The following is a 20,449-nucleotide window of genomic DNA, read 5'->3' as shown; positions in this document are numbered from 1 at the left end:
TATTGGTTGTGGAGAGGGGTATGTTTGTGTGTGTGAGGTCTGACACAGCCATCTGAGCTCAACTTGGACCACAAAACTTTCTTTTTTGGAGAGACTTAGTATCACACAGTGGGGCCAGTCCTACATTTAAGGATCAGGCCTCTCTGCATCTACTTGGGAAGAGGCCAGGGTAGTAAGAATTTAGAAGAAAGCAGGACAGAAATCTGAACCAACAACAAATCTCTCTGACCAGGAGATCTTTGATTCTCTTTGTTACACAGACTTGGAATTGATCTTGGCAAAAAGTTGGAGACTGTAGACTTAAGAGAACAGGATTCGGAGGGTCCCTGGCAGGCTCAGTTGGTAGAACATGTGACTCTTGATCTCAGGGTTGTGAGTTTGAGCCCCATGATGGGCATAGAGATTACTTAAAAAAAAAAAAAAAAGAGAGAGAGAGAGACCAGGACTTGTATATTTTATCAGTAAATGCAAGTGTTCATTGGTGTTTGTCCTTGAAACTGCACTGCATTCTCTGAGTCTGCTTTTGTTTATCCTGGTCCCTCCTGGTGGATTTTATGGGTGTGGCTAAGTTCTAGTTTGACTCCACTCCAAAGCCCCTGTGGTAGGCAGGCTCCTAAGATGACCCCAACCCCCTTGTATGGTCCCCTGTCCCTGAGTTTAAGGAGGACCTGTGAGTATGATGGGACATCACTGCTGTGATTAGGCTACGTCACGTGGTGAAAGCGAAAGGATTTGGCAGATGTCATTCAAGTGCCTAATGGACCTTCAGTTAAAAGGGAGCTTACCCTGAGTGGGCTGCCTTAATCAGGTGGTCCTTTAAAAGAACTAGAGAACCAAGAGTTTCTCGTGCTGGCCTTCTAAAGCTGCCATGTGGAGAGAAGGCCCTTGCAGGGCCTCTGGGAGCCAAGAGCAGACCCTGCTGGCTGGCAAGGAGAAGGGGGCCTTCACCCCTACGGCCGGTGAGACCCCGGGCAGGGGCCTGGCCTCACTGTGCCTGCGGTCCTCACCCACAAAATCTGCAGCGGTAAATGTGTATGGTCTTAAGCCCCTAGATTCGTGGTAATTTGTTATGCCACAACAGTAAACTAATTCAGCCTCAGACAAGATTTCATGTTAATGTTTATTGAGAATGGCTGGGATGCTGTTAGTTGCTTCTGTTGCAGTTGTCAAGATGAAGGACAAAAAAACTCTAACCTTCAGGTCGAGGACATGAGATTCTGAACCAGATAGAGTCTTGGGACGGATCTAGCAGAGCTCTGGGCAAATGCCACTGGCGCTTGCTGACGTGACGCTTGTTTTGCGTTTCCGTTGCTGCTGGCAAGAAGGATGACCCTGTCTCCTGTCTGCTACACTTGGCGTAGTGAAGGGTCCCATGTGGGCAGCTGTGGGAGGGCTCAGGGTTGGGGCCAGCGGGCTGGAGAGAGGCCTTGCCGGTCCGCAGCACGCATCTGGCCATTGGGGCTCGGGCGGATTCAACACAGCCAGCAGACACCGGGGGACACTGCTGGTCCTCACGCCTTGTGACCCTGGAAGACCGCAGTTCTCAGGGGAGGTTTTATTTTATTTATTTAATTTTTGAAGTTTATTTATTTTGAGAGAGACAGACACAGTGTGAGTGGGGGAGGGGCAGAGAGCGAGGGAGAGAGAGAATTCCAAGCAGGCTCTGCACTGCCAGGGCAGAGCCCGACTTGGGGCTCGAACCCATGAAGCCATGAGATCATGACCTGAGCCGAAACCAAGTCGGTCGCTCAACTGACTGAGCCACCCAGGCCCCCCTCAGGAGAGGTTTTAGAGCCCTAAACAGCCTCAGATGTCACTAACTATAACCTCCATTTACATTTGAGAACACTGGGTGTGACAGAAAATGACCTGCCTCCGGCTGAGGACCTTTAACAGTAGAGGTGTCTGATGCCCTTGACCATTCTGAGTCAGTCATGAGTCTGAGATGGGGCTGAGAAATCTTAATCTTTTTTGTGTGTAAACTCTATCAGGTCTTTTAGTTAGAATTTTACCCTCTCCCTGAAGTCACTCTAAAGCACTAAGTGGGATGGACAGCAGAGCAAACCACACCTTCCTTGATTATAACGGGGTTCAAGCACGCAGGCAGGCAGTGGGGCTGAGGGAAGAATCGTACAGGGAACTTTGCGAGCAGGAGGCCCTGGTTGTTGGGCAGGAGAAGAGAAGCTTTGCTCTGTGACCGTCTTACAGCCACCTGTCTGCTGGGCAGGGAGAGGTGGGCTACACATGGAACCATTACCAAGGATTGGTGAAGTTGCGGCCAGGTGGGATTCTTACACGCTGCCGATGGGATTGGTTTGGACAATTACACCCTACAGTGTCGGTTTCAACTCTGGCTGTGTGTTAGAATCACTTGGGTAGCTTCAAAGAACCAACAAAAACACCTATGCTGGAAGCCCTCCTTGCCAAGGACCGATTAAGTCCATCTTTTAGGATAGGACTTAGGGTGTCCGCATACATGCAGAACTTTCCCAGGCAATCAATTCTGAAATGCACCCAGGATTGAGAACCACTGCCCTGGAGACACTCTTTACACGTGCACCAGAAGACAAGCTAACCAATGCAGCACTGTTTGTAATAGCTGGAACCTGGAAGTAGCCCAAATGGCCTTTAACAAGAGGATAGATGAATGAGTCGTGGTGAGAAAGGAGGAGGGGTAGCTGTGCACACCAGCGTGGAAGAGTCTCACACCACGCAGAGCCACAAGAGAAAGTCACGGGAGAGTGTGCGGACGAAAAACCTCACCTCTCCTATAAAGCACAGAGTTTGAAAACATACAGCATGCATCAACATTAGAGATACATATCATACGTATATTGTGTATACACACACGTATGTGACAAACTAAAGAAAATCAAGGAGAGGGGCGCCTGAGTGGTTCAGTCCGTTAAATATCCGACGTCAGCTCAGGTCATGATCTCTCAGTGCGTGAGTTCCAGCCTTGTGTCAGGGTCTGTGCTGACGGTGCAGAGCCTGCTTGGGATTCTCTCTCTCTCTCTCTCTCTCTCTCTCTCTATCTCTCTCTCTCTCTCTCTCCCCCCCCCCCTGCCCCTCCCCCACTGGCACTTTCTCAAAATAAATAAATTTTTTTTTAAATGGAGGATGATAAACACAAAATTCAAAAACATAATTGTCTCTGGAGGTCGATGGGAAGATGGTAAGAGGAAATGGGTCTTCTAAGCAGAAGGAAGATTCTATTAAGCTGGAGGGTGGGTGTACAGGTGCTCATTCTATTATTGGTTTGTATACCTTACATATACATTAACTATTTTGTATTTATAAGAAATTTCATTAAAAAAAAAAAACACCTAGGAAAATCCATCCATAAAAACCCTTGGTCTTCAGGAAAATGCCCACCAGCCCAGAACACAGTCCTGCACTTCTCTGACATGAACCTCCGGGAAATCTTTTGGCCCAGTTAAAATTTCATTCAAAATTGTAAAAGTGGAACCGACACCAGTCATAAGAATAACAAAGCAGATGAGTGTTGTCTGTGACCAAAAACATTGCTGCACATCACACAAATGTAGAAAGTGCGGGACAGGGATACAAGAGCTGAGAACTGATGAATAAGGCATGAGGAGAAAGAGAGGGATTCCTGTGATGGAAACCTGAAATAGCAGAGTTGAGGCAAGGCATGAAGAAATCGAAAATCCCAAAGATGAAGTCGATGTGAGAGGGAGAGCTAGGAGGAATGGATAATGCTAAAAACGGGCGGTGAAGACAGGGGTAAGAAAACGAAGCAGGGGCGCCTGGGTGGCTCAGTCACTTGAGCTTCCAACTCTTGATTTTGGCTCAGGTCATGATCCCAGTGTCATGGGATCGAGTCTCACATCGGGCTCTGAGAAAACCAAAACAAAGTGTAAATGAGAGAATCAGCTAGAAAATGATTTAGTCACAGAAGGTAAAAGAAACACAGCATCTCAGAATAATCACTCAGAGACAACTCAAGAGGGGCACCTGGGTGGCTCAGTCGGTTAAGCGTCCGACTTCGGCTCAGGTCATGATCTCACTGTTCTTGAATTTGAGCTCCATGTCGGGCTCTGTGCTGACAGCTCAGAGCCTGGAGTCTGCTTTGGATTCTCTCTCTGCCCCGTCCCCACTTATGCTCTGTCTCTCTCTCTCTCTCTCAAAAATAAACATTAGGGGCGCCTGGGTGGCTCAGTCAGTTAAGCGGCCGACTTCGGCTCAGGTCATGATCTCGCGGTCCGTGAGTTCGAGCCCCGCGTCGGGCTCTGTGCTGACAGCTCAGAGCCTGGAGCCTGTTTCGGATTCTGTGTCTCCCTCTCTCTGACCCTCCCCTGTTCATGCTCTGTCTCTCCCTGTCTCAAAAATAAATAAACGTTAAAAAAAATAAAAAATAAATAAACATTGAACATTTTTTTTAAAAAAGATACAATTCAAGGAATTTTCCAGAAATAAAGCAAGAGTGGATCTACACATTGAAGGAAAAAGTGGTACAGAATGTTCAATACTAAAGATAACGGTTTTCCTAGCTGCAGTCCCTGACCCCGGCACATGCAGAGTGCTGTGTGTTATTGAGGAGGCGCTCGCTGTTAATTCTGAAGTTCCCTTACCGCTAAAACAGGGTGATGCGATTTGTAAATCAGTGCAATGAAGATTTTTGTGGTCTAGAAAAGTTTCCGGTTTGTGCTTCTCTGTTCCCTCCGTCTTCCCTTGCTTCCATGGCTGTTCTGTCACAGTGACAGACTTGGGAACAGGGAGGGTGGAGCACGGTGGGGACAGCTGGACAGTGGGCTAGGGACCGAAGGCTCCACTCAGCCCCTCCTTGGCGTCGGATCTCACTTTCCGTTGTCACTTCCGGGTGGTCCAGGTATGACCTGACCCCGCACCCACCGTCTAGCCTGAGGCCTCTGCCTTGGAGGATCTGGAAGCTGCATTTAGGCTCAGCGGGGCTCAGAGGCGGTCAAAAGTCCCTTCCTCCCTTACTCTCTTCTCCGTTTACAATTACTTCAACATTTTTTCTTTTACATTAAGCCAGATTTCAAATACAATTAGATACACTGTAACACAGCTGGATTTGTTTGTTTTTAATTCAGATCAACTCTTTAAAAAAAAAAAAGGAGAAGTTTATTGAAAACACTGCAAGGAAGCAGCTGGCAGGACAGCAGAGGAGAGGCCGTCTAGATCGACTCTATTTCTTTTTTTTTAATACGTGTGGCGTTCACAGCTGTGTTAACCCTTTCTCTCCCTTCTCTGCCCTCCCCAGAGGTGTTCTCTCTCCTGAAGTTGATGCACGGCACACCCATGCTGCTTTTATATCAGTTCTCTGCAGAAAAGACTTTATATGAAACGTGTCCTTTTGAGGTCAAATTGTCATAACACAAAATTAACCGTTTAACGTGAACAACAGAACCTCTACAGTGTTGTGCAGCCATCACTTCTGTCTAGTTCCGAACGTTTCCATCACCCCCAAAGGAAACCCTGGACCCGTCAAGCATCTGTGCTTTATCCCCTAGCCTGCCTGCCTCTGGTAACGGCCAGCTGCATTGTGTCTCTGGGGACTTGCCTATCCTGGGCATTTTATCGTAATGGTAGGTGACCGCGGGGACCTTCTGTGTCTGGCTTCTCTCGGCATGTTTTCAGAGTCCATCCGCCTTGCAACCTGTATCAGTACTCCTTTCTGGGGCTGAATACTATTCCATCGTGTATATACGCCACTATTTGTCCGATCGTCCACTGATGGACATTTGGGCTGCTTCCGCCTTTTGGCAATGGTGAATAGCGCTGCTACGAACATGTGTGTATGGGCACTGAACACAGACACCCTGACCCGGTCCCTGAGTGGCTGCAATCAGAAGTGGGTAAACCGGGCCGGCCCCTGGCTAGAGCAAAAAGGCCTGGCCTTGGCTGTCAGGCACCTCGGCTCAATCTTTATCAGGAAGCCGACGCGCCCTCTGGTGGCCAAGCGCAGAGCAACTCGATTCTAAATTCTGCTTAAAGGCCAAGTTTGAAATCTGGTGGTTTTATCACCGCACCGGTTCCTCCGGGATTGCTCCTTCTCTGTGTCTGCCCCTCGTGGAGTTCAGCCGGGGGCTTGTTGATGAAGATGTAAATCAAATGTCCACTATGCACGAAGCACCTCTCTCCCACCCCCTTACAAATGAGGCAGGGACTGAGTCAGGCAAGGCCTGACTCAAATACCAGACCCCCCCCCCCCACCGTGAGCTCATTGGCAAGACAAGCGCGCAATAACTATAATAAAGGGGGGCAGGGTATGACAGAGGTCAGGCTGAAGGCAGAGCAGGGGGCTGATGGAGAGTCAGTACAGCCACGCTGAGCTCTGAAGGGACACTGGATTTCAGTCAAGGGAGGGGACGTGCCTTCCTGGTGGAAGGAACGATGTGATGCCAGAGCCCTCACTGTTCTCTGTTCTCTGGTCCCTTTCTGGTCTATTTCTCACCAGTCAGGGGAGTCCCCGAGTCACAATTCATTAATGGCCCCTTTGCAGAGGGCTATGGTGGCTAATCCCTTCTTCTGCATCTCGCTCGCTGCCCCCCAACCCACGTTCCATCCTGATCTTGCTGTTAAACATCCTCACTGTCCACCACGCAGCTCTACTCCTCTGAGTTTACAAATGGGCCTCTGAGGAAGTTTTCGCTTGGACAAAAAGGTTTTGTTTCTTTTAAAACAACTTTTCTCTGTACGTGGATGAAATGTGTGTCCTCTGAGTGTCTTAGGCTCTGGACGGCAAGGGTGAGGGGTCCCACCCCAGCCCTTGTTCTCCTTTGCTGTCACAGGGGCTCCTTCTTGCCTCCCTCTACTTTGAGATCATCTTTCCTCCAATTCCCACCCCCCACCCTGCGGCCCCACCCGGTGGATCCAGAAGACGCTTTTTCACAAAGCACTCAGACAAGGCTGTCCCAGGATTCCAGGTCCAAGGCAGTCGTTGGCGGGGTACTCCTTGGGATCAGGGCAGGGGAAGAGCCCACCTGGGGGCAAGGAGACCCTGGGGCTACAAAGAAGCCAGTTCACCATCAGCCTCATTATTGTTGTTTTTCTTTTTTTATTCCTGCCCCTACTGGAAAGTGGGCTTGGGTCTGTCATCTGGCCTGCAAGAAGACAACTGACCACAAGGGGGAAACAGGAGGCAAAACTTTGCCTAAAAATAACTCCTAATTGCAGCCCCCTCGGACAAGGCAGATCACAGACCCCTAGGAAGAGAAGGACCCCGTGCTCCTGCCCCCAGACAGCATCCCAGAGAGAGAAGCCATGAGGTCCCGTCTGATCAGGAGAGTGAAACAGAACTAGAATCCAAAGACCCTAATTCTCCCCAGCACCCTATGCGCTGTGGCTCCAGCCCTGAGTTGGGCTTGCACAGAGGGGTCTGGGGGAAGGGAGTCCATAACTTCCCCATCCTCCATCCTTCTTAACATGTAGGCTGTGGGGTGCCCTGGCTGGCTCACGGAACTCCCTTCAATGGAGGAGTCAGGACTGACAGACGCACAAAGGGGTCAACTGGGAGAACGATACCATCATGGCAGGCTGCCCCAAGGTCCACAAGAGCCAGAGGCATCGGAGCAGGAGAGAGAACCCGATGGGCAGCCATTCTTGGGGAAGGCCTCCTGGAGGCTGGGCTCATCCCACAGACCCCCTCAGCTCCCCTGCCTGGGCCGCTGTCACCGGGGCCTTTGCTTTCCCTCACATGTAGTCTGCGGTAGCCATGTCCCCCTCTAAGCCTCAGTTTCCCTTCCTGGCCTGGACAAGGCAGGACCAGGTAGATGTTCTTGAGGGCCCTTCCAGTGTTGACAGGCTAGGTGGACAGAACACGCTGGCCCAGACTAAGGTACAAAGAGACTTTAATCATGGCTCTTTCATGCCATGGTTCCAGACCAGAAAAGAGGGCAGGGGTCCTCTTTGTCCTTGTAGGGCCTTCACTGGACTCAGGCAGCTTGGGGTTGGGGTTGTGAACTGAGGCAGGAAGTCTCCAAATGGTCCAGGCAGAAATCAGGACTCTTGGGGCACAGGGTTCATGATGCTTTGCAAATATCTGACTGTCTTCTTCACCCTGGTGTCCTTGGGGTCGGAACAGATGGACTTGCCATGGATAGTTACAAACCTACACAAAAGGGAGAAACCCCATCCAGGGGGCGTCAGGGCAAGAAGGCCTCCCAGAGCCCCAGGATCAGCCTTGCTCTGCACTGATCAGGACCCTGAGGCCTTGAGAGGAGCAAGAACTTGCCTGAAGTCACATAGCACATTGGTGACAGATCTGGGACATCAGGCTCTATCCTCAGTGATTCTTGACCTTCCCAAGGTCCCTGCCAGTCCTGGCCCTCCCAGGGAGCCAGAACTGCAAAGCCTCTGCCCCCCTACTTCAGCTACACCCATGCCCACCTAAAGCCTAGGAATTAGGGGTGCACAGGGGGGGCCCGGCTCAGACCAAGCCATGGGAAGTGACCACATTGGCTTTGGACTGCCCGTGTGACATGGGGCTGCTCTGTCTCTCTCAGGCCCTCAGTTTCCCCATAAATCAATGAAGAGTTGAACCTCACAGCCTGGGTTTTTTTGGGTGTCACAATGTGGGGTGCAGGGGCTTCCCTGAGGAGCAGGGCCTGAGTGGGAAGGGGACCACAAAAGCCCTGCTCTCTCCTCTCCCCAGTGGCCCTTCTGGGAGCTCCTGGGTCTGCGTTCTCCCAGACTGAGCTCCCAGGAGCAAGGGCGGGGACAGAGGGTGGGGTCAGGGCACACTTACACGATGGCGTCTTTGGAACACTCCCCCGAGGTCCTATACCACCCTGTCAGCCTTCTGAGAGGGATGGCCCCTTTGAAGTACTCTAGGCAGCACTCCCGGCCCACATTGGTTCCTCGAGCTACGGAGAGGGGAGACAGGAACAGGTGTTCTGTGAGTGTCTGTGTGGGGGGTGGGGGGGGTCCATGGCTGTGGAGGGGAGTCCGTGTGCATGTCTGTGTGTGTGTGTGTGTGTGTGTGTGTGTGTGTGGTATCAGAGGGGGTCCACGTGTGTGTGTTTGGGAGTCTCTTGGTAGGGGGATCTTGTGAGTGTGTGTCTGTGTGTGTCAGTATGTGCACACGTGTGTGCATGAGGTCTCTGTGCTTGGGGGGGTGTCCCTGTGTGCTTATGTGTCTCTCTGTGCGTATATCTGTGTGTGTTTGGGAGGAGCTGTGTGTGCATGTCTCTGTGTGTGTCTGTGAAGGTGTGTCTTTGAGTGTCTGTGTGTGTGTGTGTATCTGTGTGTACACATTTGTGTGTGAATCTGTGTGCTGCGGGGGTCCTGGGTGTTTGTGTGTGTGTGCAAGCACGTCTCTGTGTGTGTTCAGGGGGTCTGTGCACATATACTGGCATGCATCTATGTGTTGTCCCCGTGTGTCTGCATGAGTGTGCACCTGTGCGTGCACACACTCAAATACCAGCCCCAAACCACCCTGGAATTTCCTCCGGGCCAGGCTCTGGGCTGGGCCTCTGCCTGCAGGAGCTCATTTGGTCCTCCGCAGTGCACCTAGAGACAGGTACTATCCCTACCCCATTTCACAGATGACTATGGGGAAGCCCAAGGTGTGAAGACACTTTCCTGGGGTTCGGCTTTCTTATCTTTGCACAAGATAAAGTACCAATACTTGCAAACAGGCAAACCAGAGATGTGTGGCTTTAATTAATGCCATGCTAGAGTGTTTTCTAAGAAGCCCCCAACTGTCCTCCAGCCATCTCGGGGGCAGAACTTGGTCTGACTAGCCCACGATGCTGCCCTGGCCGGTGACTTACAGAAGTGAGAGTAAACGAGCAGTCACGGGCAAAGGCTGGGCGCTAATCAGCTGTGTTCCCACATCCCATCTTACTTTGTCCTTTCCCCCCCAACTGCATATAAACCTCCCTCTTGCACATGCTCTGGGAACTAGCCGCGTTCATGCTGATTCCCTCAGTGTAGACCCATTAATAAAACAGATGCTAACCAATACTCCTAAGAAGGGGTCGTGTTCCACTGTCAAAGCACAGCCACGGTCATTGCCCCACAACCACTGCGGCGCGAGACGGGCCAGAACTTTGCTCCTCCCCAAGCTGATCCCCAAGCTCGGGGCCCGCATCCTCCTCTCCATCCTCCCCACCCTCCTCCTCATTTTCCCTTGACTGCCTCCCTCAAAGTCCTACGGCTGCCACCGGCCTCCCCCTTCTGCAGGAGCAGGTGGGCTGTAACTCATGCATAAATAGTGAGTGTTGCTGCTATGATCTCAGTGCCCCCACCCCTCCTGTCCAGGGCGCCTTCCTCGGCCACACTCCTCTGCCCTCACCTGTGTGGGCGACCTGCAGAGAAGCCCCCAGGAGGAGCGTGACCAGCAGCAGCAGCTTCAGGGACATCATGGTGCCAGGAGCCCGGGAGAGGATCTGTGCGTGTGGATCCCTCTGCTCCAGGAGAGACGAGGATGACAGCCAAGTGTGGAGGTGACCTATTTAACCTCTTTGGGGACCTTGCCCCACCTCCTGTCACCTCCCCCCCCAAAATGCCTCCCTACAGCAGTGAAGTTTGAAGATGATTCAGCACAAATGCGGTCTTGGAATGTTTGTGGCTTTCCAGAGAATGGGCACTCAGCTGAGGACAGAGGTGGGGTATGTGTGTCCGGGGGCTACGACAGTGACATACTTCTCTTTTCACAGGGACATTTCTTGGTTCCTCTATTAGCAGGGCTGAGAAGCCTCTATCCTAAACCGGGTTAGCATCTGCCCCGAGGCTGGTGAGCCTCCTTCAAGCACCATCGCGCCCTGTGTGTGGGGTGGGGACAGCCAGGCAGGAGCCAAGGGGGCTGCTTCGGCACCTGAGGTCCAGGCCTGGAAGAGCTTCCCCCTCCGCCTCCAGGAAGGCCTCCTGGGGGGGAGGGGGAGTCCGCAGGCCACATGGGCACAGGGCGTCTTCACAGGGAGTGCCCCTGCTCCATCTCATTCTGAGAAAGGCCTGGGGCCCACACGACTTTGGTTGGGGGGGTTCCCCAAGCAGGGCCCTGACACAGGAGACCAGAGCCCGACAGGTTTTAATCACCATTTAATCCAAATGGGCGCCTCTGCAGATTGGAAGCCCGGTTCCCCCACATGGGGCACCCCATCCTGGGTTGCAGAACAGCACGCAAGGGTCTGTGAGGACCTGGTCTACAGTGGACACGTGGTCAGGGTCCAGCACGAGCCAGGCCCTGAACAGACTTTCCATCCACCCCATGGGCTGCAGCATGATCCCCGGGGCAGCCACACCCCCGGGGGCCACACCCCCGGCCACCAGAGAAAGTGGCCAATTGTCTGCCTAGGGCTCCCCTGGGCCAGACGGTGGGAGTCCCTTAGCCAGGAGGAGAGTCCTGTGCCCACTTCCAGGTGGACAGCATCTCAACAGGGTGACCCCAGACCTTGGTCTTAACACATGGGATCCAGGCCTGGCTCCACTGTATCCCAAGGGACCAGGAGCAGCTGAGATGAGGCCCCTGCAACATGTTGTCAGGTGCACGGGGCCCTCTCAGCACAGCTGGCTCTGGGTTAACCTGGAGCCATTGTTAAATTGTCATCAGCGGTGATGATAACCACAGCAGGCGCTGTTTGTTGAAACCCAGCCCCACCAAGGGAGGTGCTCAGACTGTAATCCTGCCTGCCGGTCCTCACAGGGCACCTGTGAAAGGAAGCCATGGTCAAGATCAAGGGAGGGCGAGGCCAGTGCTCCTCCTTGTCCCCCAGGGCCACTGTGGCAGGCTATGGCTGCTTCGCTTCATGCGGGGAGGGGAGGGGGAGTGCCCGTCCATGGCAAAACGTCCCTCGGGCAGGATCCTCTGTCACCATCTTGCCATGTGACTTTGGGCAGCTCATAGACCCTCTCTGGGCCTCACTTCACCACCCGTGGAGGGATGTTTGGACTGTCCCAGGGACCCTGCCGGAATGGCAGATCTGAGAAAGATGGGGTCCTCTCTTAGTGGATCTCACAGCAGCATTTCTCTGCTTCTCATAGGCTCACATCACCCACTCCTCAAGCCGCAGCTAGAGGGGTTCTTGCCCCCAGCCTGTCTGGCTGAGCCATTCTCCCTGTCTCCGGGACAGGCTGCCATCTGCCTGTGCAGCAGAGCAGAGAAGGGAGTGGATCTTCCTGCCTGCACTCATCTTCGGTGCTGGCTTCCTGCAGACAGTGGGGGTAACCTCCACCCCAAACAGAGAGGTAGCCGGCAGGCCCCATCCTGCAGAGCTGGAGGAAGCCAGTCTGGTCAGGAGAACGGGTGCCAGTGCCCTTGGTGACTGTGCCCGGGAAAGAGCAGCTCTGGCCTGGAGACAGAGCCTTAGGCCCAGGGGAAATGCCAATGATCAGAAGTGCTTGGGGAGGGCCTGGGGCCTAGGAGGGGCAGAGGATGTCTCTGCCGATACTGCCCCTGATGGGCGGAGTGTCTCATGACCCTCTCTGTCCTCCAGTCCCTCTGCCCAGTGGCTTTTCCACCCACCACAGAGGCCACGGAATGCTCTTCTGTGTTGGACAACAGGGGACTGTTAAGATGACAATTAGCAGCTTTATTACCGGCGAGGCCACCCCAGCCCCCACTGCCGGGGAAACCCCCTGAGTGGGGTTTGAGTCCCCCTTGTTCTGCCACAGACTCAGAATTTTTCTCCAGAAGGACCCAAATTCCCCTGTTCCTTCTAGGGAATTGGTTGTGACAGCAGGAGCAGAAGGTTCTGGACTAGCCCTGGGCTGGTGCAGGATGCCTAGCAAGGGAGGGATCAGAGCAGCAAGCATGCCAACAAGAACCTGCTGCATGCCAGGTGCTGTGCCAGGGGCCGTGGGAGGGTGTGCAGCAGCTGGCAGAGGGGACGAGGCCTGGCCCCAACACAGGAATGTGCAGGTGACATAAAGGGCTGGGGCCCACGGCAGGGAGATGTTGCTTCTGGATGAGAAACCTTGGAGGGCTTCATGGAGGCGGCAGTCAGTGAGCCTTGTGACTGGGAGGATTCACACCGGGGAGCTGGGTGGCTCAGTCAGTTGAGGTCCGACTCGGGCTCAGGTCATGATCCCACAGTCTGTGAGTTCGAGCCCCGCGTCAGGCTCTGTGCTGACAGCTCAGAGCCTGGAGCCTGCTTCGGATTCTCTCTCTCTCTCTCTCTCTCTCTCAATCTCAAAAATAAACATTAAAAAGTTTAAAAAAAAAAATAGAGAAGGAGGAGGGGGCATTTCACACGAGGGAAGCACTTAGCGTGGGTGCAGAGATAAATGAGAGAAACAGCACAGGACTCTGTTGGGGGAAACGGTCCCGATGTGACATGGAGACCATAGACCATGAGACACGTCCACCACCGTGTGTATCCCCAGCACCTGCACACAGGACGCTTTCAGGGAGGCTTGACCGGGGAAGAGGGGGCGGAAGACGAGGACAAGGAGGCGAGCCGGAGCTGGAGTCTGGGGAGGAACCGTGGGGCACAGAGCACCTCTCCGCCTCACTTTGGAGGCAGCACAGACCAGGGACATTTTAGAGGTGGTTTCCTTGCCCGGGATTAAGTGGCTCATTCCTCCTCAGTTCTCCCAGCTATGAAATGGATTCTAAGGGACCTTCCAGATGGAATGTCCTAGAGTCCGTGACTATGCTAAGGGCCTCGAGAGACCTTTACGGTGCTGTGCAGACTCTAGGGCTTGGAAGTCGGTCAGGGGAATCAGGAACGCTCCCTGGAGGAGGCGGTGGTGAGGCAGAGTTCTATGGAGGGTGGCAGCGGAGAGGGCGCTGGAGGAAAGGCCAGGGCACAGGCAGGGAAAGCAGAGCGGATGAAGGCCTAGTAGGACCACAGAGGTAAAGGGGAATTGGACCTGAGTGGGAGGAGGAAGCCAGGGTGACTGCCTGTCTCAACACCTCTGACTCAAGCTGACTAGACACGCCGCCTGTACACCTGTCACCCTTCCTGCCCCAGCCCCGAAACCACTGCCACGGGGAGTTCCTTGGGGAGTGGAGAGGATCGCTATGTCCCCACTTTAGCTTGAAGGGGCTGCACCGGCCAGAGTCTGGGGCCCTCACCCTGAAAGCGAGGGAGGGAGGGGTCCCGCACCACCTCTGGCTCTGCTGTGGGCTGGGAGGCTGTTGTCACAACCCCGAGAACTTAGCCGCAAGCCCTTGAGCAGGGGACAGATTTCTGAGATGGAAGCTCTTTATCGTCTTCAAATTGCAGATCACAGTTGTCACTGGGGTGGCATGTCCCATGTCAGCTGAGGCTCCAGGAGATGCAGTGACTTGCCTGGAACACCCCAGTAAGGATCCAGCCTTTCATCCATTCAGCCCCATCCTCTGACGGCTGAGACTGTATGGTCTTGTCCTGCCCGTGGGGGCTGAGACGCGAAGGTCCCAGATGTTACCCCAATCCCCCAATCCCAAAATGTGTCCCACCCTCCTGTCCAAAGGGCCTAATGTGCTCACTGGTGAGTCAGCCTTTCCTGACAGGTTGTCGGTCGGCTTGATTCCTTGGGTCAGAAACACAGCAGTAGTCGTTACCCTGGGCTTCCCCTCCCCTCTCATGGTCAATGGGCAAGGCCTGTTTAGCCTGCCACCTGGATGTGTCTTGAGTCAGTCCCCTTCTCCCACCATCTCTCTGTTGGACCACAGCCCAACACTCGTCTCCCAGTTCCCCCACGTACCCCTCCAGTCCACTCTCCTCTCTAAAGCCCAGACCTCTTTCCAGAACACAAATCTGAGCAAGGCTCTCCCCTCTCAAAATCCTTCCATACCTCCCCCTTGCCCTCAGGATGAAGTCCAGATTCTCACGGACTTTTCCAGACTCAACTTTTGCCCCCAGCCCCACTGCCCACCCCATTACTTTATTCTAGCCACATGGACCTTCTTTCAGTTCCTTGAAAATGCCAGACTCTCACTGACACCCAAGCCTTTGTACAGGCTCTTCCCCCTGTCTGGAACACCCCACTTCCTTCCACTCCTACCCTTCTTAGATCACAGCTTAAATCCCCACTTCCTTCCTTTGGCCCCCACCTTCCTCTGTGTCCTCACAGGTCACTGGCTTCCCTATCATGTTTTCGTCACGTTGCACTGTGAGCACTGGTTTGCTTCCCGGGTCTTACATGGAAGATTGTGAACTTGAAAACAGGATCTTTTCTGTGTTCCGACCCATAGCTCCAGGACTTAGCACCCAGTAGGTGCTCAGTAAAATATGTTTATTGAATGGATAAGAGGTGGATGGTCAGATGGATGGGTGGGTGAATGAATGGATGGATGATGGTTGATAGATGAAGGATGGGTGGATGGATGGGTGGACGCTTACAAATTTCTGAACTATAGCTTGAGCACAGCTTACATTCTATCTCAGGGGCACCTTCACTCCAGCATGAATTCTTTTTGGTTCAGTGTGTGCCACCACTTCATGAGACACACCTGAATTCTCCTGTCTTGAATGAGGCAGAAGAATCCAACCAAGGCACTCATTGACTCTTTCCTATCTAGTTTACAGCCTCCTTGTGGGTTGTAGCCATTTCCTGCCTTCCGTCAAACCTAAATTTCTTCAACTGTGGCTTTGCTCTCATTCCTTCTCCACTCCAGGAGGGCTCCTTCCCTCAGTTACACTCCCCCCTTCTGGCTCTTTGTGTTCCCCCTTTCCGTGGTCCCCTTCCCCTCTGCTGATGACACGATCTAGGGTCTCTGCTGCTATAAAACCTCCCCTTGATCCCCAACACGCTGTCCTCCTATCTCTTCTTTAATTCATGACCAAACTTCTCCCGTGTGTGGTCTACACCTCCCACTACCATTTCCTCTCTGCTCATGTGTGATTTAATTTTTAGCACTAAGGCCCTCACACTCTGGGGAAGCCACTTTCTCTGGGCCTTTCAACCACCCATGGCCACTCTCTGAACTTCCCATCCCCTTTAAGAGGGGATGGGTAACCGCTGCCCCACATGGCAGTGGTTACCCGCAGACGCTCTGGAAGCATTCATTCTCTAGAGCCCTGGGTCCCAGTCCCTCTCCCACCTGTTTCTGATTGTGTGACCAAGAACAAGTCCATGAGCCTCCCTGTCTTCAATCTGAAACGTGGGCATGTTGATATTGCTAGGAAAATTAACTGAGGTGATTTATGTAACCTTCCTCGTCTCCAGCTGGTTTGATGAATCTCCTTGTCATCACTGGGAACCACTTCCCTTTGTGACAATCCTCTCCATTGGGATTCGGGCTAGGGTTCTTCCCTGCACTCTCTTTGGACTCCTCTTCTCAGTAGCATCTCTGAGCTTTCACCACAGGCTGGACAGGCTTCTCAGCAATTACATCTATTAGTGTATTTTGTTCTCACAACAACCCTAGGAGGTAAGAAGTATATTATCTACATTTCACAGATGAGGAAATTAGGGACCAACCACAGTGGTTAAGAAACTGGTCCGAGGGTACACAAGGCTAGAAGCATGAAGCGTGCCTGGGGCTCCGTCCTAGGCTTTTTGTCTCAAGCAACCTCTCTCCCTCCTTGATGTCATTAACTCAGGACTTTGACCTTGAGATGGATGTTTCCTAACTCTCCCAGCCCCAACCAGTTCCGATCAAAGACACCCACTGCACCCCACCCCATCCTCTAGCCTCCTCTTGCCTGCTGTCAGATACCTTAGCTCTCTCTACCTTGTAGCCTGGCCAGTCTAGTCTGTGGGGTCCTGAAAAAAAAATCTGTCCCTCTGTGGTTCACTCAGCCCAAGAACAAGAAAGGCGGGACCAAGTTCCTCTTGACCAGCTTCCCCTTTTTTTTTTTTTTTTTGTTCAGGCTGGCGTCATCCCCCACCTCCCATCTGCCCCACTGGTCTGTAATTTTGCCCTTGACTCATTTCTCACCTTCAGCCCCTACGCCGCATCAAGCACTGATTCTGCCAGCCATGTCTGGTGGTGCTCAGCTTCCTCACTCTCTCCTCGTTCTCACTGGCTCAACCTGAATCCTTCACACCAGGGCAGTGTCGACAACTTCCAGACCTATTTCCTCCTCTCTGGTCCTCCTGCATGCCCATGTCTGAGGGGTCTTTTTCAAGAGTTGCTCTGGCTACATATAACATATAGCCCTCAAGAACCATCAATGGCTCCCTGTTCCCTGTCCCTCAAAAGTCTTCAGGTCAGTCTGTACACCCTGCCATCCCTCCTGATCAGTCTTACCTAAGGATTCCCACAGATTCAGTGTGTGCCCTCACTAGGTGACTCGGTTTGCTATGTCCTCCTCTTTGCTGGATTACCCAGCGCCCTGAACCAAATTATATCCACTTTTCATATACGACATGCCATAAAATATTAAACAAGGGCGTCCCTGTGGAAGTGAGGGGCTAGGAGAAAAGACCCTTGGTCAGGTACCCCAGGTTTGAATCAGCTCTGCCATCAAGGAACTGTGAGACTTGGAGCAAGTCACTTCTCTCTGAGCCTCAGTTTCCACATCTGCAAGATGAAAATAATAATAGTAAGTACATTAGAAGGTTTTGGTGCATATCGACTGCCTTAGTGCCTGTATCTGGCAAATAGTACATGTTCCTGACTTTAAATATCATCTATATGCCAGAGACTCCCAAATTTCTCTTGCAAACTCCAGGCTTGTATGTCAGCTGCCTACTGAGCATGTTGAACAGGCATCTCAGACCCATCAAGTCCAAAGCCGAATTCCCAATTCCCATCCACCCCCACACGTGCTCCCCCCTGTTCCTTGCCAGCCCCTGCCTTCCCGTTACTTGGACCAGAATCCTGAGCACCATCCTGACGCCTCTTCCCTCTCACCCCCTACTTCCCATCTGTCAGCCGATCTCCTGGCTCTGCCTTCAGAATTCATCTGGAGCCCACCATCCCTCCCCTGGATCCCTACACTGGCTCCTGGCGGTGTCCCTGCCTCCACCCTTGCCTGCTCTGCTCTATTCTCAGCACAGTAGTCACAGGAATGTGAATCTCCTCTGCTCAGACCATCCCCCAGGCTCTCCCCTACACTCAGAGGAAAAGCCAAAGAGCCTACAGCAGCCACGAGGCCCCACCTTGCTTTCCACGCTCTGGCCTCGCTGGCCGCCTTCATGTTCCAAACGTGCCCGACACTCTCCCTCCTTAGGATACTTCCACTGTTCTTTCAGCCTAGAATATTCTTCCCCACATGCATGCATGACTCACTCCTTCACCTCCTTCAATCTTTGTTTAAATGTCACCTTTCAATGAGGCCTCTACCCTGTTTAAAATTGCAACCTACCCCACCTCTTTCTCTGCTTGCTTGCTTGCTTTTCCTTTCTTTCCTTTTTCTCTTTCTTTCTTTCTTTCTTTCTTTCTTTTCTTTTCTTTTCTTTCTCTTCCCCCCCCTCCAGTACTTACCACCCCCAATCATTACACCATTGACTTACTTGTTACACCTGCTGTTTGTTGCCTGTCTCCCCCTGACATCCCCACTGGAATGTAAGTACCATAGGACAGAAGCTCTTTCTCTTTTATGCAATGAAGTATATCCCACGGCACGTGGTAGGCCCTCAATACATACTTGTTGAATCCAGTGAATGAATGGATAAACGGCTGCTATTATTCCCAAAGCCAAGTACATAAACACTTCTCAATGGAGTCTTGCTCTTACTGTGGACTTGTCTCAATCTCTCTTGTGCCTGGGCCTCAGCTCTCCATCTGGGCTCCTCCCTCAGCCCTGTAAATCAATTACTTTCATTCACTGCTCGAGTCCAACCCTCTCTTTCCAGGGAAACTTTGTCCCTGGCTCCAAGTTATCTCACAGGCAAAGCTTTGGTCTCCAGACAGCACTGGCACAATCCAGGGCAGTGCAGTCAGGTGACCAATTCAAGGCTCACCCCTCAGGGTGCAACGATGGACCCTTCCTGTAGAAGCTAGAGGCCTGCTGCAGCCTTCTCTGAACCTGGCAGGCTGCCTGGGGAGGGCGAGGGGGGAATCTTTCCCACTAAATGGGACCCTCTCTGCTCTCAAGGAAGGTTTGTTCAGCACCAGGGTCAGCGCCAAGAGCCCAGCCTCCGGGAAGAACACACATTCTGGAAGGCACCTTTTCTATGGATCTTGGTGGATCTGGCCCCTTTGAAAGGTGAAGGATCTCCCTGCCTTCCTGTCCAATCTCAGCCACTGCAAATAAGCCAGCAGAGGAAAGGCCAGCAGCATTTGGCCATGTGATACATGGCACAGTCCTACCTGGATCCTGGCTCATCCAGGGGGAGCTGAGGGTGTGGAAGGGTGTGGCCACTTCTGAGCAAAGTCCAGACCTGGAAAGCATGTGCCTCTAGATGAGAATGAGGTCCTGTTCTCTTTCGAGAGAGAAGCAGGCACTTCAGCAGCCCTCTGGGCCGGGCCAGAACAGGCTGTGACTTGCCCTTCCACAGACAGACGCTCTCTCCTCAATCCCACTTGGCTTAACATAGGGTCCTCCCTTCTTCCTGCTTTGCCTGGGCTTCTTACAGCTCTCGGGACTCGTTGCTTCTTTTTCCCTCAATGAAACGAAACTGTCTAACCTAGCTCCAAAAATAATTTGGTGTTTTTATTGATGTCACGTTCAATTTATAGGCCTTCTTAGGGAGCTGTCTTTCCCGTTGGTTTCCCATTCCACTGCTTGAAGTCCTTTTCGCTCTCCTCCCCCAGTCAGCAACTCCTCATTCCAGACCCCAATGTGGGCTGCAGGCTGGGGAGCATGGTGATTGGCTGTGTCCATTGTCTGAGGTTGGGTTCATTAAGGTTGTGCTCCCAGGGGAGGCGGGGAAGAGCAGGGGGGATGGAGGCAGGGAAGGGACTGAAGCCCAGCAAAGGTGTTGACCTCAGGCAAGTCCCAGGGGCAGCTCCCTCCTGCCCCCACAGGGGCTCCAGACTGTCAGAAATAAAAGCAGCTGAAGGGGAGAGGCTGTGGCTGGGGCACCCACAGGTGCCCACCACTGGGTTCAGAGGTAAATATTACCATCACTGAGGCCCTGTGTGCCTCTCCTATTCTTTCCCTCTACAGACTAGCAGAAACTGAACTGGGCGTCCATTGGTCCCAAGCATTTCTTCATTTTCCTAACACATGCCTGTGTGTCCTTAAACAATGTATGGCATTGCTGATACAGTTTTTTAAGCTTTATATTAATATTACCATATAGTATCTGTCCTTTCACATCTTGCAGTATTGAACCTGAGAGTCATGTGTGTTGACAGGAACCAGTGTGTTTATTTCTTTTTCACCAGTTATGCAATTGCATACAATGACTGTACCAGACTACAATTTGCTTTTTTTTTTTTAAGTGGGGTCGCTAGAGAGGGACTGCCTGCTGGCCTAGTCACTTACTAGCTATGTGACTTTGGGTAAATTCCTCACTCTCTCTGTGCCTTGGCACTTCCATCTAGAAAATGGGGATCATATTAGTAGGACCCATGTTAGAGCTGGGGCAGGGACTATATGAGAAAGTTCCTTCAAAGGCTCACAGCGGTGTGTGATTGGGACAGTGAACCCCACAAGGGGAAGGCTAGTGTCTTATCCATCTCTGGAAATAATTG

The 20,449-nt window shown here is 52.5% G+C and overlaps 1 protein-coding gene across 1 annotated transcript; it reads right to left on the bottom strand.

The window, feature by feature from the left end:
* Window positions 1-7,910: 7,910 nt before the first annotated feature.
* Window positions 7,911-10,774, bottom strand: CCL17 (C-C motif chemokine ligand 17). The gene is made up of 3 exons (XM_007090213.3): window positions 10,286-10,774; window positions 8,735-8,852; window positions 7,911-8,098 (listed from the first exon to the last, which is right to left on the bottom strand). Exons 1-3 carry the CDS (start codon window positions 10,353-10,355, stop codon window positions 7,987-7,989), a joined length of 300 nt encoding a protein of 99 aa, XP_007090275.1. The 5' UTR covers window positions 10,356-10,774; the 3' UTR covers window positions 7,911-7,986.
* Window positions 10,775-20,449: the final 9,675 nt, after the last annotated feature.

This window comes from Panthera tigris, chromosome E2 (assembly GCF_018350195.1).
Source record: "Panthera tigris isolate Pti1 chromosome E2, P.tigris_Pti1_mat1.1, whole genome shotgun sequence".
NCBI lineage: Eukaryota > Metazoa > Chordata > Mammalia > Carnivora > Felidae > Panthera > Panthera tigris.
Note: the sequence above shows the minus strand (reverse complement) of the source record. Positions and strands in the feature narration are given on the sequence as shown.

Coding starts and splice junctions, on each gene's coding strand:
- CCL17 (XM_007090213.3), bottom strand. CDS start 10,355: ATGATGTCCCTGAAGCTGCTGCTGCTGGTCACGCTCCTCCTGGGGGCT. Junction 8,853..10,285: donor TCTGCAGGTCGCCCACACAG/GTGAGGGCAGAG, acceptor CCCTCTCCGTAG/CTCGAGGAACCAATGTGGGC. Junction 8,099..8,734: donor TGTTCCAAAGACGCCATCGT/GTAAGTGTGCCC, acceptor CCTTTTGTGTAG/GTTTGTAACTATCCATGGCA.